The following is a 25,934-nucleotide window of genomic DNA, read 5'->3' on the forward strand; positions in this document are numbered from 1 at the left end:
GGCTGTTTGCTCAAGGGAATTCATGGCCCTCTGGCCTCTGCTTCCAGAGTACAAAATTGGAGTATCTATGAATACAAGGCGGGATATTTTAACAATCTCACTGCCATTTGTAGCCGTATAGTTTCAGCTTGAATTTCTTTTCTTTTCTTTTACATTTTCAGACTGAACAACTGCTATTTTTATGTGTGGGATGGAAAGGGTATCCAACTGTTAAAAATATAAAGCGATCACATTGTAAGCTTCATAAGGGCATTTTCACAGCATCTACTCCATTTCATGGATGTGTGATAAACATATGCTTAAATCCAAACATTCCTGAGCCTGGGAAAGAGCTAAACTTGATTTAGTGGAATGTTAACTAGGCTATGGTATAATGACAGGCAGCATTTCCAGACTTATATTTCCAAACTATCTCTAAAGTTGGTGTTTGTAAAGAGGCTTGAATATAAACGCTCACCTAATGGGGAGTAAAAAACATCTCCAAGCAACCAGGCATGGCAATTTTTGTAAATTGGAAGAAAGTTTAATCTTCCCTCCCCGGTCATCAAATGTGCCATAAATGAAGAATACACACATGAATGGTCAGGTGACTGGGAATGTTTTTGGTGACTAGTACGTTTTGTGGATTTACAAGGCTGCACAATCACACATTCAGTTTTGAGAGGCTTTTGACCTTATTGATATGTACAAATGCAGAAACTGAAATACTTCCTGTACTTGTGCCTGTCATGAATAGAGATAGGAAAACTCTCCTCAGCTCAATTCGAAATTGGCTCCAAAATTTATGAGCTTTCATTATCAAACTTCGGGGTGGGGGAAGGGGGGGAATCTTCTGTTTCCAAGCTCTCCTGGCTCATAATGTTAGCATGTTCATGCTAATGGTGCCACACACAAGCACATGAGTGTCTCCTGAGAATTGTCGTTTGGCTCCACCTACTGTAGCCCCTGGCCCTGCATACACCCCACAGCACTAGCTATGGTGAAGAGCTATTTGGAAATCCAACCATCCTTCTTCCTCCAGAGAAATATACCCAGGAACAGCTTGTATGGTGACCATGTGTCCTTGTTAACAGAGGATAGTCCTTTGTTTGATGGGCTGTCAGTCCTCTGTTTAAAGGCATCCTTTGTTTGAAAGGCAGTCCTGTCCATTTCTGTTTAAAAGTAAAGAACAATAAAAACTGTTGCCCATCAATAGTTCGCACCTGGGCAGTAGACAAAACAGGCAGGCACACAGCTCACCTGTTCACAGTCTTCCACATTATGACGTACTGTATTTCTATGTAAATTATAATAATTATCTTTAAATTTGCAGCTGTATGTATACATTCGCATGTAGAATTTTCATGCAAATTGGTGTCCTCTTTTATGGTAATGTGTTTCCTCTCTGGGGGCAATCCACAAGTGGCCACCATAGGAATAACTGAACTTCTTAGGTGGACAACAACCACATCAATTGTTTGCAAGAAACAATCAAGAGAATTGATCTAAATTGAGGAGATGCTGACAAAACAGAAGACTGCTTGGTCTGGCTCTTTCTTTCTTTTTTAAAATGGTGCTTACCTAATCCCTGTGAGCCACATGTGACCTAAAGCCATAGCTAGAAGGGGCTTTATCCTGATATGATCCCCGGGATCATCCCTGTGCGTCCACATGATGCACAGGGGATCCCAGGATCAGGGAGGGATGATCCCTCCCTTGCCCTGGGATCTTGCCCTCCCCTTTGACCATGGTTTTTCCGCGGTCCTGGGCTGAGCCCGAGACTGCAGAACGTGTGGCCTGTTGCCGCGGGTTGACCCAGCTCCGCGTGATTTCTCATGAGGAGCTGGGAGCTGCGCATGGGGCGTAGTACTCCTCAGGAGTGCTGTGCCCATCGGGGGTAGGGTGGGGTGTATCAAGGAAAGTAAGTTAAATTTTAAAAAGGACTTACCTTCTGTGCATGAGCATTCGTGCGCTGCTGGCCCTTTAATAAAAAAATGGCGGTCGCAATGCCTCTCCTTCTGAGGTCGTCGCATGTAAACAGAGGAGGGATCTTGTGTTAAACACAACGTGAGATCTTCCCTCCTCCATCGTGGGATAACAGGTAGGTCTAGCTAAGGCCGATGCTGAGCTCCCAATCAACTGCATGACGGATGAGATCCGCACATGCAGGGTCAGCACTGCTACCCTGCCCATGCTTGACAAGGCACAATGTTGCTGTGGGTAGCTGCTGTTCCATATTATACCTCCTAATTTGGGCAACCCGGTCTTCTGGTTGCGCCCCAATGTGGCAAAATGAGAAGAAACGGAGTTCCCATGCAAGCATGTCTTAAGCTGGTTGTGGAAATATTTTGCCTTCAGCTCCACCCACCACTGGAATGCGCCCCCCAAGAGCTTCTAAGAAATTGAATTCGGCCCTCAGACAAAAAAAGGTTAGACACCCAAAAAAAGGTTAAAGAAATTATTAGGGGTGTGCACGGACCCCCCCGATCCGCTTCTCTTCCAGATCCGCAATTTGCGGATTGGGCTGCTTTGCTCCGCCCCGCTCCGCCTATAGTCCGCTCCGGTCCGCAGCGGAGTTCCGGATCCGGATCGGAGCTCCGCTTTCCCCCCCCCATAGGCTTGCATTGAAATACAAAAAAGTATACAACTTTTTTTCTGTTAAAGTTAGAAACCTCACGTTTGGCACCATGACACCTCATGGACGTATACACATGCTTGCCAAGACTAAGGCCAATCCTATCATCCCCTGATTTTGGGGGAATTTATGAAAATCGGACACCCCATTTGCAGACATGGGCTTTTCTCTGACATTTTGACAGATAAAAAAAATTGAAGTGGGCACTCCCACAGATGCCATCTAGAGCCACATTCATGGCAAGACTCAAGCCAATCCCATCATCCCCTGATTTTTGGCAGGGCTTAAACCTTTTAACTCACCCCAATTCACACCCCTTTCGATATCTCCGTCAATTTGGACGTCAGAAACCTCACGTTCGGTCCCATGACAGCTTATCCATGTGTCCACATGGACGCTAAGTTTCAAGCCAATCCTATCATCCCCTGATTTTTGGGGAATTTATGAAAATCGGACACCCCATTTGCAGACATGGGCTTTTCTCCGACATTTTGACAGATAAAAAAAATTGAAGCAGGCACCCCCACAGATGCCATCTAGAGCCACATTCATGGCAAGACTCAAGCCAATCCCATCATCCCCTGATTTTTGGCAGGGCTCTAACCTCTAACGCACCACCCATAACCCCAATTCACACCCCTTTCGATATCTCCGTCAATTTTCACGTTAGAAACCTCAAACTCGCCACCATGATAGATTATCCAGGGATGCACATGCATGCCAAGACTCAAGCCAATCCCATCATCCCCTGATTTTTGGGGAATTTATGAAAATCGGACACCCCAGTATCTCAGGGATTTAAAGCTGCAGACAGCTCAATGGGGCCATTTCAAAGGAAATCCCAACTTGCCATGAATTGGGGAGTAGAGATAAACCTAAATAAATATGAATCTTCTTCCACACTTGAAAAATTGATTTGGAACTTCCAAAAGTCTAAGTGAGCGCAGGAAGGACTTCTCTCCTGAGTCAAAGCAAGACACACACAAACCAACCCTGTGAGGCGGGCAGGGGAGGAGGGAGGGAAGGCAGGCAGGCAGCAGACATTTCTGGGGGCATAAGGAAGTGAGCCAAGGATAGTTTCAAAGCCAGTAATGCATATAAAATGGAATAAATAAATAAATAAATAAACAAAGGAGGGGTGGAATTAAAAGCAGCAGTATTGCTGAATAAACAACAAGAAGAACTTTTTTAAAAAAAGGCTATATCTGTCTTTTACCAGTAAGAGAGGAGTGGACGTACCCAGGGGGAGGGGGAATCATATGCCAATTTTGACTGTCCCTGTCTAGGGACCAGTCTTTAAGAAGCAAACTTTCACTTCAACTCATGACACGCATTCTCTCCACGGGTTAACCTTTGGAGGGCTCTGATGGTCCTCCAAGGACAGGAGAGTGCACTGGGCATGTCCACATGCCCTAGGGGAGCTCATCCCCTTGCACCACATCTATTCAGTTGTTCCCCAAAGTTAGGGTGGGTAGCAGTGCTGTGTTTCCTATCTGTTAGTATATGATTTCAGGTTGTGTTTGTGCATTTGGTGGAGCTACTGTTTTAAAAAACACTGGGAAAACTCCATTCAGAGTAGAAAGAGAAGTTTCCCAGAATCCCAAGTTACCTGTTTTGCCTATCCCCTCCTCCAACTTTGGGATCATGTGATCATGACCGGGAGTTGACTCTGCCCCTCAGCCCTTCGAAAAGGTACATTTTCCCGCTGTTTTAACCGGTTTTTAAAAAAATTCTAGCAAGCGAACCGCAGCACCCAGAGAGCTGAGAGTAGGCTCAAAATGACCCCCAGCCACGACTCTCTAAGCACAAGAAGTTTCAGAAAGATAACTTAAAAAACAACACAGTTATCCCCTATTCTTTTCCGCAATGCAATCCTATGGGTGAAATTTTTCAAAATGGCGATCGGATCACGCTGCGAAAAGAGAAGTGCTCCGCGTATGGGCGCTTCTCTTCACCATGCTTCTACGGGTCCCCGGTCCGCTTCTACTCCGCCTCTGGGCAAGGCGGAGCAGGCCAATTCGCTTCTGATTCTCCGCTTCTAATCGGAGCGGAGCACATCCCTAGAAATTATCATGCCTGACGCATCCATTGTTCATTTCGATTAGGTGTTTCTGAGTTGCTTTGTAAATAAAGCTGCAGAATCAGCTGCCAATGTGAACTTTTAGTTCTGCTTGTGACACTTCAGATAAGTACCCGCAATGGGTTGTTTGACATGATGTGCTGTTTGCTTTTGATCCTTTAAATGAAGAGGTGTGAACATAACCTAAGAGTTTGATGGCTGCACTGTCAATTACCCAGTAGGCCTTAAAAATATGTCACCATAGGCTTAACTAATGAAGAAGAGAAAAGGACAGCATTTAGAATGCACCTTATTACTACACCAAGGATTGGCTCCATGTTTAGGGTGAAATCCATTGAAATGAACGGGACTCAACCCTTAGTCATAGTTAGAGTAAATCAGTTTGTCATAACTAACTCAAATCCCATTGACTTCAATGAGCCTACTCCAAGTAGGACTAAATCTGGATCCAACTCCACATCTAAGCCTTTTCTTGTGTAATTCACCGATCCATTCTCCCAACGCAGAGCTAGGCAGAGATTGCGTTGTGAGATAGCTCTGTGTGTTCCTTATATTAACAGGGTCCTGCGGTATACTTTTTCCCTTCTATTTTCAGACGGGATTATCCTAAAATTATTGAGATTTGATGTTTTTGTAATTAGGTTACACATGGAAAATATTTCTTTCTCCAACAGCCCTCAGCATGTGTGGCGGCGGCTGTACTCTAAACCCCTAGCAATATAACCATTTAATATAACGTTCTCAGGAATGCTGACTGGGCTTTTAAAATCTTTAGCAGATCCAAATCTCTTTGCCTGTGAGTCTTTTCGTTGAGCCTGTGGAAAAACAACACATAGAGGGTCAAATCCAACTGTAGAAGAGCTTTTGGTCCAGTGGTCACCTTTGGTAAAGGAAGAGGAGAGGGGTGGGTGGTGGGTTTTTGGGTTTTTTTGCCAATTCCCCCTTTCCCCCCTATGCCCTGGACATCTGCTTGAGAGGGTTGGGCCGTATCCTGCAGGACTCATCCTCTCTTCCATCAGAGGAGGCATCCGCTGGGTCAAAAATTGGATTTGCCCCCTTGTTTCCAGATGAATAATGAAGTGCATTGACCAGCAAAAGAAGAAAAATATAGTGATAAGCAGAAGGAGAGCAATAAGGCTCTTTGGAAGCTGAACAATCCTGTAGAAATTACTGTTCATAATACATTAAAACGTGTCCACTTTGGAGCCGGAAACCTCTTTTTGTACTAGCGGGTGTTCCATATGGAAAAATAAAGTTATTTATATATTTCTTTAAGAACTGCCTTGCTGGAAGAATGTCCTTGCTATATCAGGCCCAGATCCACCTACTCTAGAATTCTAGGTAGTATCCAATGTTAGTCCTATATGGAGTAGACCCATTGGAATGAATGGAACTGAAGTTAGTCATGACTCACATAAGCCCTATCTCAATGGGTCTACTCTATATAGGACTAATGTTGGATACAAGGCTGTGTTCATATAGGGTGACCATATGAAAAGGAGGACAGGGCTCCTGTATCTTTAACAGTTGCATAGAAAAGAGAATTTCAGCAGGCGTCATTTGTATGTATGCAGCACTTGGTGAAATTTCCTCTTCATCACACCAGTTAAAGCTGCAGGTGCCCTACCTGCAGCTTTAACTGGTGTGATGAAGAGGAAATTTCACCAGGCTCTCCATATATACAAATGATACCTGCTGAAATTCCCTTCTCAATACAACTCTTAAAGATACAGGAGCCCTGTCCTCCTTTTCATATGGTCACCCTAGTTTATAAGAGCAGGCAGCCAGATCCTTCTGGATGTTCCCAAACAGGATATGATGTTCATTGCCATCCCATTGGTTCATTTTCGGCATCTGATACTTGAGGGAGGGGATGCTGAATGTGGAGGTTCCGTTTAGCTATTGTGGCTAGTAGGGATGTTTGCAGAATTCGACCTATGCAAATTCTGATATGAAATGGCCTGATCCACTCTGCCTGGACTTATGTGCGGATTGGAACTTAGCTATCTGTTAGCTTTTTGTGCGTCTCAAATATTCCAGAGCAGTTCCCGGCTCCAACAAATGTGTTAAAGTGTGTTTGTGAGGGTATTTTGACATAAAACACTTTTAGAAATCTGCACTTGGAGAGAAAATATGTTTAAAATATGTATTTAAATACGATCTTCTGTGCAATCTTTGAAAAATAAATTCAAAGATAAATGTGGAAAAAGGCCAGAACAGACTTATGGGTGAACAGATGGGAACATGACCCAAACAGCATGAAAAATAGACTGTTTTTAAACAACCAAAATATAATTCCACCAAAAAATAGATAAAAAATACTTTCTAATGGCTGGTACACAGCAAGAGTCATTTCCTCTGATTCTGATTTGTGTAATCCTTTCCATCGGTGCAGGCAGAAGAACCTGGGTTTCCCACATCCAAACCCATCACTGCAGCTATTGCTGCCACGTTTACTGTCATGAAAATGGCATTGCAGCACTTTCTTCCTTGGGATCTCAGTATTCAAGTGAACACTAGCTCTAACGTAAATTATGTTGTGCTAGCCTAAGCAGTCTCTAGCCACTAGAGTCTAGCACAGGGATAGTCAAACTTCTTGGGCCATGGGCACATTTTGGCAATTTGAGAAACTTTTCTGGGCACTGCCACAAAATGGCTGCCATGGGAGGTGTGGCAAAGGAAAAGTAACCTGCCCCAAAGGCTGAATACAAGGCAGAGGTGGGGTCTGAGCTCCAACGTACTAAATAACTACATTGAACGCACAATTTCTGGCACCAACAGAAACCTATTTCACAGCAATCCAAGCTGCTAATAAGAAAGTGTGTTAAAAAAAAAAGTGGGAGGGGCAGGGCACCTTGGCAAGTTTCAAGAAAGATGTCCAGAGGTGCATTGGTACCCACTGGGACCATGTTGCATACTCCTGGTCTAGCGCAATGCTAATAGATTTAGCTGGTGTGATGGTTTCCCCAGGAAACTCTATTAGCATTGCACTAGAAGTCACTTATGTTAGTGCAACAACAACAACAAATATTAATGCTTGCATCCTCTTGGATACTGCCCTAAAGAGATAAAATGGGGGACATCTACATTGTGTTTATTCTGGGAGTAGGGTGCTGTCTGTATTCCATTGTACCCCCATGTATGGTGTGTGTGTGTGTGTGTGTGTGTGTGCGCGCAAAGCTCCACAACTGTTCATGTTGGATACGTAGCCAATCAGGGTAACTGTGTGAGCTGCCCAGGTTGGGTAAGCTGGGCCAATATATGTCCAGGAGTGTCCTCAGATGCCAAGGAACACTTTCCCTCATTGAATGCTTCGAGTGCTCATCTGTGAATGCAGGGAACTGCTGTGCAGATGTGTCCATTGATGTAAACATTGGCTAGAAAAGTTCAAGGAGTGCTCTCATTGCCAAATATGGCAAAAGCAAAGCAAAACGTTTCACAGAAGGACTGCTGGCAGGGATACTGATGACTTCTATGGCAGCAGAACGAATCATAAAAGGGGAGTTGGTGCAGTGTAGTGGCTAAGAGATGGAGCCATGAATCAGGAAGATCTTCGTCCAGATCTCACCTCTACCTTGCATGCACTAAAGGCGCGATCCTAGGCGCGTTTAGACAGAAAGAACTCCTACAACTCCCAGCAACATGCATAGGATTGCACCCCGAATCCTCCCATTTGCAGTAAGGAGAGGGGGGATCAACACTACCTTAACAGGCTAATGTAAAAGACTTGGGCCTTAGCTAGCCTCATAGACCGCAACGGAGGAAGGAAGACCTTGCGTTGTGATTAATGCGAGATCCCTCCTCTGTTTACACGTGAGGCTTAACGACCTCAGGAGGAGAGGCGTCGTGCCCGCCATTTTTTTTTAAAGAGGAAGGAGCGCACAAACGCTTGTGTGCTATAAAGGTAAGGCGTTTTAAATTTTTTAATTACTTTTCCTGCTCCCCCCACCCTATCCACGTGAGGAATCGCGCAGAGCCGGGTCAAACCGTGGCAACAGGCCACATGTTCTGCCGTCTTGGGCTCAGCCTGGGACCGTGGAAAAAGCAGGCCCAAAGGGGAGGGCTCTATCCCGGGGCAAGGGAGGGATCATCCCTCCCTGATCCCGGGATCCCCTGTGAGTCATGTGGATGCACAGGGATGATCCCAGGGTTTGCCCCGGGATAAAGTCCGGTCTAGCTAAGGCCTGAAATTGCAATCCCCTGCACACTTAGCTGGGAGTGGGACGTACCTATGTCCAAACAAACATGCATAGGAGCATCAGGGCCAGGCGCGGGGGTGTGTGTGTGTCCACTGCCCTCACAGACCGAGTTGGATGCTCACGACAACCCTACTCACCTCCGGAATGTGGCCCCTGAGACTTTTTCTGAAATTGAATTCACCCCTCAGGCTGAAAGAAATGCCGCACTCCTGCTCTAATACTATGTATATTTATCCAGATGTAAAACCCATTGAATAAACTTATTTTTGGATAAACATGCACAGGATTGAGCTGTCCAAGTCATTAATTTTAAGGACAGGCAAGGCTGTATATTAATCACAAGTAATGTTACAAATAGACTTTGGAAACATTTTTAGTGATTACGTTTCCCAATTTCTCCCCCAGCCCCCACAGGTATTAGATAACATGCCTTCAACCTGCATTTTTCTCTTTTGGGCCCTGAGGGGTTTGTGTTACTCAGTTACCTGTAGATAAGTTCACTCTAACATCCATGCAATGCCGGCGTTCATTCCACAAAAGCTACCCATAACAGGCAGGCCTCAAAGTAGATTTTAAAGTTGTAAGAGTTATCTGACGTCTCCCCCCTCCAATTATTCCGGCCCCCACCCCTCTCTCTATCGCATAGACTTGCTTTTATTTCATTTCTCAAAAGAATGGTTTATTGAAAAAGTGACACTGTATTTTCCAGTCTGCTGTCTCGGAGAGGCATAAAATCCAAGCGAGATCCATGAAATTTAAAACCAAGGCTATAGTCTGAAAACTTGGGGTGGGGCGGGGGGAGAGTAGGGAGCGAAGAGAAGAGAAGGGCTTTTCTTGTTATTTTGCAGAAGTTTCAGAACATGTTGAAAACACACTGAAAAAAGATTAAGGATTTCAACTCCACTTTATGAAAAGAATTTTATCAGTTGGGATCTAGAAGGAAGTCTAGTTACAGCCCCATTAAAAAGTGCTGGAGTGTTATGATGAAAAAGTTTTTACTTTTACAAATATGTCCTGCAGATTTTAAAGCTTAGGGAAGAAAGGAGTCTACCATTCAGCAATACACCCACACTCACACACCCACACTGTGCCACTTCTCTATAGATGACTGCATAGCAAAGATAGCAAAGATCCATTTTCCACACCGCATTACATATTGTTTTATATCGCTTATGCAAACTGTTCTTCTAGTGGTTATTTTATTTAAAATCAATACCCTACATCTCTCCTCTTTAACAGCAGCCAAACTGCATCCTCGTAAGCTGTTTTTAAAACTGAAAGCCCTCTATAGGCACGACTGTCGAGATTCTATTTTTACAATATCTTGCGTTTTTGATTTGCAGACCAGGCGAGACGCAATGTGCACGGAGCCTCATTAGACGATGCTGAGTGCCTATGGCCTAAGGAACTCGTCGCTTCTGGAACCTGCCAGACGCCCAGTTCAAAGGCAGGCCGCAACATTCCTCGGAGACATACCGTAGGGGGCCCTCGGAGTTCTAAAGAAATTCTGGGAATGCAGACATCAGATATGGACAAGAAGAGAGAAGCTTTTCTGGAGCACCTAAAGCAGAAGTATCCCCATCATGCCACCGCGATAATGGGCCACCAGGAAAGACTGAGAGATCAGGTATGGAAAACAAGCCATTGTTAAATGTTTGTGTGTGGGATAAAAAATGGACATCTGTCAAAACTGTTAGCATGGGTTTTCGGCTGAAATCCATGCGTGTATCAGTCATGGAAGGCTTAGAGGTTGTACCAGTCCAAAAGCTAGAGTAGAACTCCTGATTCCGAGATACAACTAAGTCCAGTGCCACCTACTGACTAAACTATATGATGACACTATCCACGCAGTATTTATTTACATACATAGAGATTTTGCTATTGTGAAGGGCAGCTCTACATGCCCAGTGGGGATGCATTCATGGAGATGTTGCTGATACGTGAGCTAATCAGGAAGCTCTTGTTGTTGCAGGAAGTCCGTATGGAGCTTGCACGCATGTAAGCAGCTCCTGGATCAGACTGACAAAATACAGGAACTGTGCATTCTCAGAGCTGGGCCAAATGACCAGCAAAGTCATGCGCTGCAGCTCTTGCTGGATTGTGCCATTTCAGACTGCCGGAGAGAGAGAGGGAGAGAGAGGGAGAGAGAATGAGAATGTTTGTGGAAGTTTTTACATGAGGGTATAGAAAACTAACATGCCAGGGGAATGGATTTTAACCTACCTTTCTCCCTGACATTATAGTTGGATTTTTTAAAAATATTTTGAATGTGTGTTTTTTAAAAGGATGAGCATTGAAAGATTCTGTTCTTCCCCTTCCACTGTATTCTGATGTAATACAGTCCAGCAAGCTGCCACATGATTCTGCTGATTGTATGACTTCACTCTTAAACTGATGTATGTTGTTAGAGTTATATATTTACTGTTAGTTGAATTTCTTCAGTACAAAATAGGGATGTTGTTGGAGTCCAAGACGGGGGTAGAGTCCGGTGCAGTGGCTCATCCAGGGACTGAATGTGGTGGATGGACGGTGGCAGCTGGCTAAGCACCCAGCGCCATGGATGAAAGTACGTGTCTATCCATAATACAAAATGGCAGACAATACAACTTTTCTGAATCTTTAGATGTCCAGTGACATGGACAGTCTGGTGGATTCCCCCCTACCTTCGGCCTCCCAGACTCCATTCACTGACCCACTGCGTGCTCCATGAGCATCCAGCAGCCACCCAACCCCTCAGGGAGCCACCATTTTGCAAAAAAATTATGGTTTGTTTTTTCTGCCATTTACACAACATTACATTTACAGAAAAATCCGAACCACCACTTTTTCACAAAATGGTGGTTCAGTTAGGGGTTGGGCAGCCGCCGGTCAGCTGCAGACTGCGCAGTGGCTCATCGAGAGACTGAATGGGGTGGATGGAGGGTGGCAGCTGGGTAAGTGCCCAGCGCCATGGATGGAGGTGAGTGTCCACCCGTAATACAAAATGACAGACAATACAACTTTTCTGAAGCTTTAGCTGTCTAGTAATGTGGACAGTTCCTTAAAGGATGGTGAAAACGTGTGTTAAAAGGTGGTACATTTCTTAGAGGTGAGAAAGGGGTCCATTCAGAATTGGCATGCTTGTTCAGTAGCAGCAGTAGATGTAATCTTTCATTGAATCAGCCTTCCCTGATATCCTTTCAGACTTGAGAGTTTCTCCATACAAATGACATAGAACTCTTCTTGGGTCATTTCAGACAAGCCTAATGTCTCAACAGGCAAATCAGTCCTTGCAGTTGTCTGGCTAACTAGAAGCATACCTTTGGGCTCAAGATGGGACCCTGGAGCTCAGGAGTCACAACTAGGGATCAATGCAAGATCGGGATGGCATTGGCATTAGACAGGGGCTGTCTTGATGTCATCTTTGCCCCGGGGTGGCTCTGAATCTGGGCGTCATCAGTTATATGACACAGCTGCAGATTTGAAGCCACCCTGGGGCAAAGAGGAGAAGATGCACAGCTGAAAAGTCAGGGACTTGCCCTGACTTTTCCAGCTGGAGCAAGGTCAGCCTGGCTCTTCTGCCAGTCTGTCCTCACTCAGAGCCACTCTGGGGCATGCCCAGGCAGAAGGTGACCTCCTATTGGTCGCTGGAAGACAGCCGCAGAGTGAGATGGCAACTGATTTGTGATGTCATGGAAAAGCCAGCAAATTGTTGATTATTTCATTTATTGCTATCAGATTCTTACAACCAAGGAGAGATGCTTGTGGGAGTTTCCCCCTCAGGAGACAAAATAGCTTGACCACCCTTTGTATATAGGGGCGGAGCACTCTTTGTTGCTGTGTCTGAGGTATTAAAATATATTGGACCAGCCCTGAGATGAGAGTTGGGGCAAACTGAGAGCTAGAGTCAAGAAATACTAATATTGTCTAAGCAATGTCCCATCCTGAACAGGAAGTCTTTGTAGCCCTTCCTGTGGAAAAGAGCGAATGGGCAGCCAGAGTGGAGCACTCCAGTAGCCTTTGCTACCTTGACCAATCTTTCTCAACCTGTTGCCCTCCAGATGTTTTGGACTGCAACTCCCATTGTTCCAGACCATGCTAGCTGAGAATAACAGGCATTATAGTCCAACACATCTGGAAGAAACGTTCTACCCTGGAGACTCACCACATGGGGGGTGACCGCGCAACACAGCTGTGGGTTCCCCGTTTTAGCCAGGGTGGCTCCTCACATTCTGGGACTGAAATCATTTTGGCAACTGGCAAGCTTCAATCACACAGTAACCTCCAGGCTAGACTACAATCATGATGACTGGAAGCCCCCGAACTTGAAGGGATAACGTCATCCTGTGCAGCATGAGAGGAGTAGTGGAGGGGATCTTCACCTCCCTATTTTCCTGCCCTGGCACAGCAGCAAGAAAGGAGAAAAATCTGCCCCCCCCCATTTTGTCATGCCACCAAATTTCAGTGGCAAATTTGGTAGCACAGATTCAGCAGGTAGGGGCCACTCTTGATGGGCACCAGTATGTGCATGTGTGTGTGTGAGAGAGAGAATTGACTTCCGGACCCCAAAAGATGTTCACCCCTGCGTTACATAGTTTTAGCCCTCACGCATTCCGGCAAATGCCTGAAAAGTAGGGTTGTGCTCTGCTACTAATCGGACCGGCGAATTAGAAGCGGAGCAGGGGGCTTCGCCTGCCCTTAAGGCGGAGGCGAAGAGGATTGGGGGGCCGGCGGAGCGTGGCGAAGAGGATCGAGGTGAAGGCGGATCCTTTGCCTCGATCCGGAGCTCCGCCGGAAAGGTAAGTGGGGTTTACCGGGCCCTGCCGCTGTCGCTGTCGCCCATGCAGCGACAGCGGCAGGGCCCGGTAACCCCCCTCCTCTCCCTTACCTGTGTCCATCTGCGGTCCGTCGGCTTCTTCAATTGAGCCCACGGTTCAACCAGGAAGTCTGGGCTGCGGCCCAGACTTCCTGGTTGAACCACGGGCTCAATTGAAGAAGCTGACGGACTGCGAACAGAGGCAGGTAAGGCCCCCCTCCCCCTTGGTCCCTTACCGGGCTCTGCCATCGTCGCCGCACGGGCGGCGACGGCGGCAGGGCTCAGTAACACACACCCCGCCCTCCTCTCCCGGCCTTACCTGGCGCCACTCCCCTCCACTGCGGAGCTCCAATTCGGAGCCGGAGCTCCGCGGCAAAGAGGAGCGGAGTATGGGTGGAGTGGCGCGGAGCGGAGCGGGCCGATCCGAAATTTTCGGATTGGCCTGCGGGGCGGAGCAGGGGGTCCATGCACACCCCTACTGAAAAGGGCTTAGTTTTCCAAGACATACTCATCCTGGTGTTTAAACGTACCCGTATATTCGTGTCTGATGATGACCATATGTTACACATTTGCTGCAGCGAGCACTGGTGTAACATTGGGGTTTCCCACAGCGGTCGTAATGGGGAACTAGACTCAGCGTTCTGATTTCCTGCCAACTGCTATCAATCCCTTGGTACTTAACCGGCGGCCCCCTTCCCCTTGAACTTTGAAATCTTTAGATGCTTCCCTTCCTGCTTCATTGATTGTGCTTCTTATCTGTGTAATGAACTACAATATCTTCAGGGTGGTAGGTAAAGATAATGCAGAAAATGCTTCTGCTGCTGCTGCTGTTTTGTCTCTCCCCCTCCCCTCTTTTTTTGCAAGGAGGCTTGCGAGATTAGATCTTTCCTGAGTCATGTAAATATTTAGTTCCAGTGGTAAAGATACTTGCAAGCCAAGTTTGAACAGACTACTGCGGGGACGCCCTATACATTTTGAAACCTGATCTCTCTCTCAAGCTAATAAATTACAGAAGGAATGCAGTAACTGCAGTTGCTGTTTGTTTAAAAATGTCTCATACTTGCTAATTTATTAAGGCTGCAATCCTAAGCTTGCTTTCTAGCCAGGCGGTCATACTGACTTCAGTGGGGTTTACCTCTGAGTAAACATGCCTGCATGTTTCAAAGGAATCTTCTCCTCTTTGTATGTTTTATTCATAATTAGGCCTAAGCTGTGTACACAGTGAGTGTATAAATGCCAGAGCAACAAAGGGTCAGCCCAAAGGACCCATGTTGCATTTGTCTGCAATCATTTCTCCCCACAATCACAATCAAAGCAGATCATGCGTTTAAAGATAGGGGAGGGGGAAATTGCTCAGTTTGCAAACAATTTACTTTATGGATAAGACGAATAAGTCTCGGAGCCTGAAGAAGTAGACCAGCCAAGACAGGAAGCGGAGGAGGAAATTCTTCAAGACTTTCCAAGAGTCAAGGAGGAATCCTCCCAGAAGCTTATCAAACAGGGGGCGTAGGCTCAGAGATCATCCTCCCCCTTCTGGGAATTAAGTCTTTGTCAAAGGGGAAGGGAGCATTGGAATTGATATATCCCAGAGTCTGCCACAGGGTCATGTGGGAGGAGTGGAGTGGAGGTGGGAGGTGGTCTGCTAGGCTAGGCACTCGCCAGAGGTTACAGCTTCAAGACCATACCTGAAAGGATTCGGTAAAAGCCTGTAGGGCAGGGCGGAAAACTGTCTATTTAGTTGATAGGCAACTGCCTTGCTTTGTTAGGCTAATTAAGCTTAGAGGATAGCTCCTAGCATTCACACTCCCTTCAGGTGTCAATTTACTGAATAAAGCTTTGTGCATTGGGCAACAGACCTCTTATTGTCTCACACCTCAGCAGGAGGGCTTGGAATCATGACACCAGGATCCTGAGGCCAAACTAGATGTGATGAGTCAGCAATATGTATCTTGTCCATGTGTCTGACCCCACTCACATATAAGGTGGCCATATGTCTTTCTTTGCAGAGGACAATCCTCTTTTGGAAAGGTTGTCAGAAGTCAGCCCTCTATTTGAAGAGTGGTCAGGGGACAGTCCTCTGTTTGAAGTGTCACCCCACTCCAGTTTAAAGATAAGGTACCATGAGCATGGGGAGCAGCAGGGGCCTTGAAGTTGCCCAACTACAGTTAGCACTCGGACAGCAGACTGAGCAGGCTCACGGGACACCATCTTTCCTACTGTGGTGGGACGTACTTATACTTAAATTAAAGTAATTACTTCTAAATGTGCATCTGTGTGTATAAATTAGCATAGGCAAATGTGATGCAAATCTGTGTCCTCTTCTTTTGAGATGTGCAAGCGGTCGTGCTATTTGCATATCACTGCAGGGCTGTCTAGTATTTACAACCATGGCAAAGGGGAGCAAAATGCACCCTCTCCTCACCTTACTCAATGCATTGTGCTGCTAAATCTCCTGTCGGCCTTGTTCACTTTTGGTACCAGACTTGGCTGAGCTGGGGGTGGGACTGCTTAAACCCTGGAGCTCAGGGAGGTAAGGTGGAGGATTGTGTTGAGTTTTGCTTCCCCTCCTCCCTGCACAAGTACGTTTTCATAGAATTCTACCATCCCCTTTCCCCCATGCTTGATATGTGAATGGGGTAGACATATGGACAGCTGACCCATTAGATCTAGTTTGGCCCTAAGCTTCAGGTAGAAGAGTCCCAGCTGTCAGTGGGCCTGTTCAGGTGACACGCTAAGCCATGGTTAGGCCGCTAACCACAGTGGCTTAGCATGTTGTCTGAACAGGGTCAATAAGACTGTAGCATGGCCAAAAAAGAGAAAATGCATTGACTAAAAAGAGGACCAAAGAGGACACCTCTTTGCATATGCTGTTTTATGGAGAATCATATAGAATAGTAGAGTTGGAAGGGGCCTATAAGGCCATGGAGTCCAACCCCCTGCTCAATGCAGGAATCCACCTTAAAGCATTCCTGAGAGATGGTTGTCCAGCTGCCTCTTGAATGCCTCTAGGGTGGGAGAGCCCACAACCTCCCTAGGTAACTGGTTCCATTGTCGTACTGCTCTAACAGTCAGGAAGTTTTTTCTGAAGTCCAGCCGGAATCTGGCTTCCTGTAACTTGAGCCCATTATTCCGTGTCCTGCACTTTGGGAGGATCGAGAAGAGATCCTGAAAAGATACACCTTTAGAACTGTTGATGGGCACCAATTCTTATGGTTCTTTATCTTTAAACTGGAATTGGACTGGAATAGGCCCTTCAAATACAGGATGCTTTCAAACAGAGAACAGTCCTCTATAAAACAGGACACACGACTACCCTAAGAAGACTGAAGTTGGTTGACAAGTGGAGCTGAGGAATTTTAAAAAAAACATTGGCAGAAAAGTCTACGCTGTGGACTTGACCCTGGAAATAGCATCCCAAATTGAGAATCCTGTCAATTACTGAAAATAGGGAGAAGATGAGTTTGTATTCTTGCAAGCAAACCCCTGCAAACGACTAGAACTCTAGTTTATAATGAAAGCCAACAGCATCCTGTGATGTCCTCCATGACTCATTTGGATGCTTTATCCAACCCATCTTGTACTCTGCTGAGGGTGTCCTCAAGAAGCTCATCCAAGAACAATGGGACACAATTGCATCTATTGTGATTCTTCTGGGATGCAGCCAGGTAGGATGGCAGTAAGGATCTGTTGACATTTTTCCAGCTTCCTTTCCACCCATATGAATATTTGGTCTTCTGATGGGTTTTTGGACAGAATCCAAAGGGTCATAGATACTCACATGAGCTTTTCTATGCTCAGTTAGGTTTCTTCCACTGTTTGTTGGGCATGCGGGAATCAGTGAAACTTGAACTTGCAGAAGTTCTCCAAGTTCCATCTTGAAGCTCATCCCGACCTGATACCATATCAGATTGCACACTTCGTTTTTTCTTTCCCAATGAAAATCCGTGCATAGTTTTCCAAGCGTATGCATTGACTGCATGCATATTGTAAAAATGTGTGCATTCTTCTCCCATGGACTAAAGTATCTTTGTGCACATTTTTCAAAAGTATGCCTTTTTTTCCACGCACATTTTTTAAATGCATGCATGTTGTTGGAACACATTTTGGGGGGAGGGTCCACAGCTTGGAAATGTGCAGATTTGACTGTGGATTGTGTCTGAGTCTATGTTCAGTCTGTTACCCAGGTGTGAACTGGGTAATTCCTGATCAAAAACGAATTGAAACGAATTCCTCATGCACCCCTACTATCAGGTCCTTGGACTGCTTTAGAAGCTACTCCTAAAGCAAACCCTGAAAGCAAACAGATCCCTAGTTTATAATGGGTCTGGAGGAAAAGAGCTTTTGGAAAGGACAGTTCAGGAACTATGGGCATGTCTATACCTTCCATTTATCCTGGGGTCGTCTCTAGGTTGTCCCTGTGTATCCAAATGACACACAGGGGATCCCGGGGCCAACTGGGGTCAACCAGAGATTTTCTCTGGGATAATTGAACCCGGGGATTTTCCCATTTTTCTGTGGTCCTGCGACAAACCCAAGGACTGCGGCTGGTGTGGCATGGCCTCCCAGATCCTCAAGTGGGCATGGACCTGTGCAGGGTGGCTCCGTGCCCATGTGGGGGTAGGGTGGCAGCAATTTCACCATCCCTGGGATGGTGGTAGGGGTTTAGGCACACGGTTTGGTGTGTGGGGGGGTATCCTTACTTTTTCACTGCACGCGGCAGCTGCTCTTTTTAAAAAATGGTGGCCACGATGTCCCTCTTCATTGCACAGCCATACAGATGCCGAGGGAGGATTGCAGAAGCAGATAAGTCTGTGATCCTCTGCCCTCCCTCCTGCTAGACCCTCAGGTGTAGACATGTGCTATGCTGTATGCATGAAAGCTCCCTGTATGGCTCCCTGTATGGCAGGACCACAGCCCTCGGGGGCCAAATCTGGCTTCCCTGGGGTCCCAAGCTGGCCCTCTGAGTTTCCCCCTTTCCTTGGCTTTCTCCCCCAACCAATGATCTTTGGGTTGCTCCCTGGTTTTTGTTGAAATGCCTTTCCTGTGGCTTAGCTACTGGAAGTAAAAACATTAAGTTACAACATGCTGGTATTATGGCTCCACCTTTCTTCCCTTTGTCCTGACTGTGTTGCCTTTGACCACACCTACCACTGGAATGGGGCCCCCAAGAGCTTCTTCACTATTGAATCCGGCCCTCGAACTGGAAAGGGTTCTGCATCCCCGCTGTACAGCTGTTGTGAACCATGCAGAGAGCTTCGGCTGTTGTGCGCTATAGAAATGTAATAACTAAAATACATGGCCATTTAAATCCCAGCCTTTAAGCCGGTATGAAGCAGGAAAGTGTTTCTATCTGGTGTTTGTAGAGTCGACGTCCAGAGCAAGAAACCTTATCTAAACATCAGGCTCTGGGCGCTATTATGATACAAACAATGCGCTCTGACAGGTGCGGCTTTCATTGCAAAACTATCCCACACACACTTAGGCAGGACTTGCCAGATCTTTTGAAAAGGGATAGTACAAAGATTTTCACAACTCCAGAAGGTGTTGCCTGACTGGAGTGGCAGAAGGTGTTTAGTTCAGGTTGTTTGTTTGTTTGTTTGTTTCCCCGTGAGGTGGGAAATCCAATTTTCAGCATGCTTTGACAGAGGAAGCCTTGAATGTTTATGAACCTGAAGCATGAATGGGACCTGCTCTTCAATGAAAAAGAAGGAGAGGGCTTGGGATTTCAGAAGGAAGGCTCAGAAGCTGCAGAAGGACAGCTTCGGAAAGTGCCACTAAGTTTTCTGTGCTGCAGCAGGTAGGTCCACTGAATTGTACACTTCTGTGACACCATTGTCTCCTCTTTTGGAGCCACGGCTGTTAGCAAGGGGATAATGCAGATGCGGGGGTGGGGGGGTAGGAACCATGTCTGTGACATTGGAATAATGCTCGCAGTGAAAAGCCGTTAAAAAGAGAGCTGAACTCCTTCCAAATAAAATGGGGAAAAGCTTCCAGGAGAAACCAGTTTTACAGGTTGCGCTACCCAAAGGGGATTATGGGTTCCTTTAAAAAAAAGAAAAGAAAAAGTCGTTGCAAAAGGGAACAAAGAACCTGCTGAGCCTGTAATATTAAAACTTCGCAAAATCTGGCTCTTCAGCATAACAATTTTTGGGGTGTGGGCACCCCTTAGGTTGATTCTTTCACACTGTTTGGCGGGGAAAGGCAGATAACAATCTATCACTCCGCAGTTACTTTTTGAAGAAAACAGACAAACCCCTCATACCGTTCTCTAGTGGGTTTGCCTTCAAAAGGAAATAAATGTGCCTTCTATTTTTACTTCTGAGTTCACTTCTGGAAGCGGACTGTTAAACATTGACTTGAAACAAACAGTTAAATTGTCTCGCGGGGCCTGAGTCTGACAGGTTACTCCGCCGTGTAGGCAGGTGGGGTTAAAGTAACCATGGAGATTGATGAGGTCATGCTTGGGGAAGCATGTTAAGACAGCGAATGTAACATGTAGCCGTTCAAAGTCCCATAGGCTGGAAGTGGCTTTTATGCAGATGAGGGAGTTTCACTTGGGGAAAAGGGGCTACAGGAGTTGCGGTCGAGGCATGGAAGGTGTTTCACCTGCCTGGATTGTAAGGGAGGTTGCTATCAACTAAAGAGGTCGGTGGCTACAGGAAATGTTCTGTAGCTTATCTCCTGCCTTCCGTGGGGTATCCTGCAATTAGGTAAACAGAAGTTTCCTTTTCACTTTGCCTTGACTATAATGGTGCTGTTTGAATGTTACTTTGTTGCATTGTTTTCTTGAGAGCAGAGCCGAATCAATAAACCGGGTTTCCTGGTTTGGCATACAAGCTCTCTTTTCTCTCTCTTGCTCCCTCCTCCTCCTCCTCCTCCTCCTCCTCCTCTTCTTCTCCCCACCCTTTGGCACCCAGCTCTCAATTTGAATGATCAGCAAATCCTGAATGATATGAAAAAAGGAGGGAGCATTATGCTCATTACGTGACTCACGTTTTGTACTGGTGTGGCGTAGGGCAGAGGAACGAGAATTGGAAAATGGTGTTAATTTTATTCATTGAACCTTTCTTCCTAGGAGTCTGCTTTTGCTGTTAAAAAGCAAAGTTAACATCACTTTAATAAAATGTCCCTTGAAATGGACAAGGAAGTAGACACACTTATTCACACAATCATTTTGTGAAGACCTGTTTGGCAATGTATCCCTCTTTTTTTTTAGAATAAGTTCATATTTAATGTTGAAAAGGGTTGGAGGGGAGGAATACAGTTAAACTCTCCGTCATCCTTCAACAAGTTACTTTTATAGATAGAAGAAGGTTTCCTGATATTTGCTGCTGAAATACAGGGAGCAGGATCTGCCTTAACTCTTACAATCTGAGCATCATGAGAGGTGATATAGGTAACCAAAGATGAGATGTGGGTAATTGGTGTCCTGGCATAGTTATATGAAGTTGATTCTTTGCTCATTGATTCAATGGGAAAGACACTCGTGAAGTTTAAGTGCAGAATAGACACACGAGAGAATGCCAGGAGATTATTTGCATTGCCTTGTATACTTTCAGCAAAACAAAACAAGAACAAACGAAAACCTGAAATGTATAAAGAATCATCACTTTCCATTCTTTTATAATACCAGCAGAAGTAAATTCAGCAGTATGAAATACTAACAAAAATAAACAGAAACAAATGAGAAAATTGTTCAAGTGATTTTTTTTTAATTTATTTTTTTGGAGGGGTTTCTAGTATACTGCAAATCTATTATATTTGGCACTTGTAGATAAATGGCTAGTATTAGTTATTAATGGGAATTTATAGAATTAATTCCTAGCCTGATTTTTCCCGGCTGTTGTTGGTTAGAAAAAGGACTGATGCGTTATGTGTTTAATATTAAAATATGTCATATTGAACAATGTGTCAAATAAACTCGGGGATTTGCATTAATTATGCTGATTGTGGCTGATGAAGTGGAAGAGTGGAAGGGGGTTATGGAGGAAAGTGAGTCAATGTTAATATTGTGTGAATAAATTTATGGCTGGTAACAATATGTAGAAAAATGGCATTTGATTGTGGCACAAATATCTTATGTGTTCTGAATCAATAAATACTTAACTAGTGAATGTCTGTCATTATGCTTAGGGGCAATGCTGGGAAAATACTGAATACTATAGCGGCCCACAATGCATTTTTGGGCACAGAGACACACTGCAGGTCCCAATAGGGTTCGGGCAATGTAGGCCACACCACCCGGTGGGTATATTTTGCCCCCAAACCAAGGATGTCCTAATTGCAATTCTATACTTTTCCCATAGGAGAGAGCAGAAAATGCTGGTTTAGATGGGAGAAACCAAAGCAGGACATTCAGGGTTTTGTGACCTCGCCATGTCTGAGGTGAGGGCAGGTATTGCTGCCTTAGCAACCTTGCAGATTGCAGCCAGTGTATTTTGTCCTGTCAAACTCACTGGAATTGGGACCATTGAAAACCAACCCTGCGGCTATCTACATAATCCTGCCCTAGGTTCCGGGTCTCATTCATGCTGAAATGCCAAAGAGAGGGAACTCAAGTTAGTGATTATCTGGCTTAGAATTCACTCTTGCCTGGCTGCTCAACAGAATAGGGTCACGGTTGACAGCCTTGCAAAGTGAGCAGCGTGTCTCCTGGGCGCTCTTCCCGGGCTCAGGATATAAACAGAGCTGGTCTCTCCCTGCCTGCTACTTTGAACTCTGCAATAACAGTTCCAGGTGTTACGGATCCTGGAAAACAGAGTTTTGTAGTCAATGTCAAGTGCCCTGGTCACTACATGTCCCAGAGTGCCGTGGGCCTGGGTGGCTGCTGAACTTGCTCACAAGAGAATTCTGTGGAGCAGTGCCTTGGGCTTTTGAGGGCCTTTGGGCAAGGCACCCTTAACAGGCGCCCGTCCCCCAGTGAGTCTACTTTCTCACCACCATTGTCACAAGCTGCTATTGCTCCTCATCCTCATTTTTCATCATTGCTCCCACTTCTTTGCCTGACAGTCAGAGAACCAGTGAGCAGGCAGGCTGTGGCATCTCCTCCTCCTCCTCGTCCTCCTCACCACCACCACTGCTGTGTGGGCCAGAGTGAGAGGCAGGTGAACAAGCAGGTTGCAGAGGTGAAGAGGAGAAGCAAATCCATGGGGCTCTCGTCAGTGTTGGGGTGTGGACCTAGGGATGGGAGGGGGAGGATCTCGTGATATGGTGATCGTGAGATCTTCCCCCTCAGTCTCATGTGGTGTGCGACGTCTGGGAGGAAGGAGGACGTCGCGGCCATCATTTTGTTTTGTTTTCCATTGAAATGGGTGCACAAGTGCTCCATTGAAAAGGTAAGTGTTTTTGTTTTGTCTTTTGAAAAGATCCTGCTCCCCCGTCCCACCCCCGATGGGCACGGAGCTCCTGAAGATCTCTGTGCCCCATGCCCGGTTCCCGGCTCACATTTACTTGTGAGGAACTGGGACAAAACCGGGACAAGGGAGGGATCATCCCCTGTGCATCATGTGGACGCACAGGGATGATCCCGGGGCGATCCCCGGGATCAGCCCTCATGTAGAAATTAGGGGTGTGATCCGCTCCGATTAGGAGCGTAGAAGCAGTAGCGGATTGGCCTGCTCCGCCTTACCCAGAGGCGGAGTAGGAGCGGACCGCGGACCCCTAGAAGCAAGGCGAAGAGAAGTGACCATTTTTCGGAGCTCCTAGTTCAGGTGGAGCGCTCCGGTCGCCATCTTGAAAACATTTCGCCATAGGATTGCATTGCGGCAAATAATCGCGCATAACTAGGTTGTTTTTGAAGCTATCGTTCTGGAAATTCTTGTGCTCAGAGAGTCGTGGATGGGGGTCATTTTGAGACCACTCTCACCTCTCTGCGTCGTGTGGGTCGCGTGCTATATTTTTTTGAAAATCGGGTCAACCGCGCGGCTCAAACGGCGTTTTCGGCTTTTCGCCCATAGGATTGCATTGAGGGAAAGAATCGGGGATAACTGGGGGGGGTTAAGCTATCGTTCTGAAAATTCTTGTGCACAGAGAGTTGTGGATGGGGGTCATTTTGAGACTACTCTCAACTTTCTGCGTCGTACGGGTCGCGCGCTAGAAGTTTTTAAAAAATCGGCGGGAAAAATACCTTTTTCAAAGGGCTGAGGGGCAGAGTCAGCTCCCGGTCATGATGATCCCAAAGTTGGAGGAGGGCATAGGCAAAACGGGTAACTTGGGATTCTGGGAAACTTCTCTTTCTTCATCTGAACGGGCTTTTCCCCGTGTTTTTTAACACAGTAGCCCCACCAAATGCACAAACACAACCTGAAATCATATACTAAGCCAAGAATAAGAGATAGAAACACAGCACTGCTCCCCACCCTAACTTTGGGGAACAACTGAAAAGATGTGGTGCAAGGGGATGAGCTCCCCTAGGGCATCTCATCGTGGACGTGCCCCCACTCTCTCCTGCACTGGAAGGCCATTAGAGCCTTCCAAAGAGAGTAAAACGGTGGAGCAATGCCTATCATGAGTTGAAGTGAATGGTCACTTTTTAGTGGTGGAGCGATGCCTGTTATGAGTTGAAGTGAGCGTTTACTTCTTAATCTCAGAGCTGTTGGTGGCTGTCTTGAGTTGAACTGGCAGCTGCTTCCCCCTCCCCCGGGCACGTCCCCCTATTGCTGGTAAAAGACAGATATAGCCTTTTTTTAAAAAATCTTCTTGCTGTTTATTGAGCAACACTGCTGCTTTTAATTCCACCCCTCCTTTGTTTATTTATTGATTTATTCCATTTTATATGCATTACTGGCTTATCCTTGGCTCACTTCCTTATGCCCCCAGAAATGCCAGCTGCATGCCTGCCTGCCTTCCCTCCCTCCTCCCCTGCCCACCTCGCAGGGATGTTGTGTGTGTGTGGCTTTGACTCAGGGGAGAAGTCCTTCCTGCGCTCACTTGGAGTTTTGGAAGTTAAAGCCCCGCCAAAAAACAGGGGATGATGGGACTGCCTTGATTCTCGGCGTGCGTATGTATCCCTGGATAAGCTTTCATGGTGGTGAGTTTGAGGTTTTTTTTTAACGTGCAAAATTGACGGAGCTATGGAAAGGGGTGTTGGATTTTCATAAATTCCCCAAAAATCAGGGGATGATGGGACTGCCTTGAGTCTCGGCGTGCGTATGTATCCCTGGATAAGCTTTCATGGTGGCGAGTTTGAGGTTTCTAACGTGCAAATTGTCGGAGCTATCAAAAGGGGTGTGAATGGGGTGCCCGATTTTCAAAAATTCCCCAAAAATCAGGGGATGATGGGATTACTTTGAAACTTGGCATGCGTGTGTATACCCCCATGAGGTGTCATGGTGCCAAACGTGAGGTTTCTAACTTGAACAGAAAAAAAGTTGTATAATTTTTTAGCTTTCAATGCAAGCCTATGGGGGGGGGAAACGGAGCTCCGGATCCGGATCCGGAGCTCCGAGCGGAGCGGAGCGGAAGTGGGCGGAGTGGAGCGGAAGTGGGCGGGGCGGGGGCGGGGCGGAGCGGCCCGATCCGGAAAATGGCGGGTCTGCAAGTGAAGCGGAGCGGGGGGTCCGTGCACACCCCTAGTAGAAATGCCCCATGTGTGTCCTTATCACCAGCTCTGCTCAGAAGAAGCTTTGGGACATGTTATTCAAGGTGCTTAATGTTTATTCTAAGGTTTTGGATACATTGCCCAGAGTCCTGGGTGCCTACTAATTGAGGACCAGAATGCTCTCAAATGGGCTTCCAACTAGGCCTTCCGATCTCCACTACTGTCGGATAAGGAGGAAGTGAAGGAGGAGACAGAGCAGCGTAGAGGGCTTTGTGCCATGAGGGAAGGCTTGGGGGACAAGCTTGTAGCGTGTTGGGGAGAAGCGTTTCGACCCTGTTGCCCACATTATTTGATGTCTTCTGGAACATGATGGGCCTACCTTTCATAATTGGATGTGGTCAGGGGGTGGGGTGAATACGCTGTTTTCTGCTATGTACAGCACTATGTGCATTGATAGTGCTATATAAATAATAATAATAATAATAATAATAATAATAATAATAATAATATAATTAATTAATTGGAAAACGGCTTTGTTTGCCAAGCCCAGCACTAAATCAAGCTGTGGACAATTCAGCCACCACTACTTTTATATTTACAGTACAATCCTAAGTGCTCCCTCCATCCCTCTCTCTCTCTTTCTCTCTGGTTCTTTTGGGGTTTTATAACTATGAGTTTCAATCCAAAGAGGCTCTTTAGGCCTATAC

General features: G+C 46.1%; 1 protein-coding gene across 3 annotated transcripts in view; it reads left to right on the forward strand.

The window, feature by feature from the left end:
• KIAA1217 (KIAA1217 ortholog) overlaps positions 1-25,934 on the forward strand; it is a 421,304-nt gene that overhangs the window by 177,694 nt on the left and 217,676 nt on the right. For 2 of the 3 annotated variants that reach the window (XM_063127615.1, XM_063127620.1), the window contains exon 2: positions 10,237-10,520. In XM_063127615.1, the coding sequence (XP_062983685.1) occupies positions 10,237-10,520 (284 nt within the window). Of the gene's footprint in view, positions 1-10,236; positions 10,521-20,266; positions 20,399-25,934 lie in introns of those variants that run through there. The other variant, XM_063127635.1, reaches the window with a different exon arrangement.

This window comes from Elgaria multicarinata, chromosome 1, assembly GCF_023053635.1.
Source record: "Elgaria multicarinata webbii isolate HBS135686 ecotype San Diego chromosome 1, rElgMul1.1.pri, whole genome shotgun sequence".
Taxonomy (NCBI): domain Eukaryota; kingdom Metazoa; phylum Chordata; class Lepidosauria; order Squamata; family Anguidae; genus Elgaria; species Elgaria multicarinata.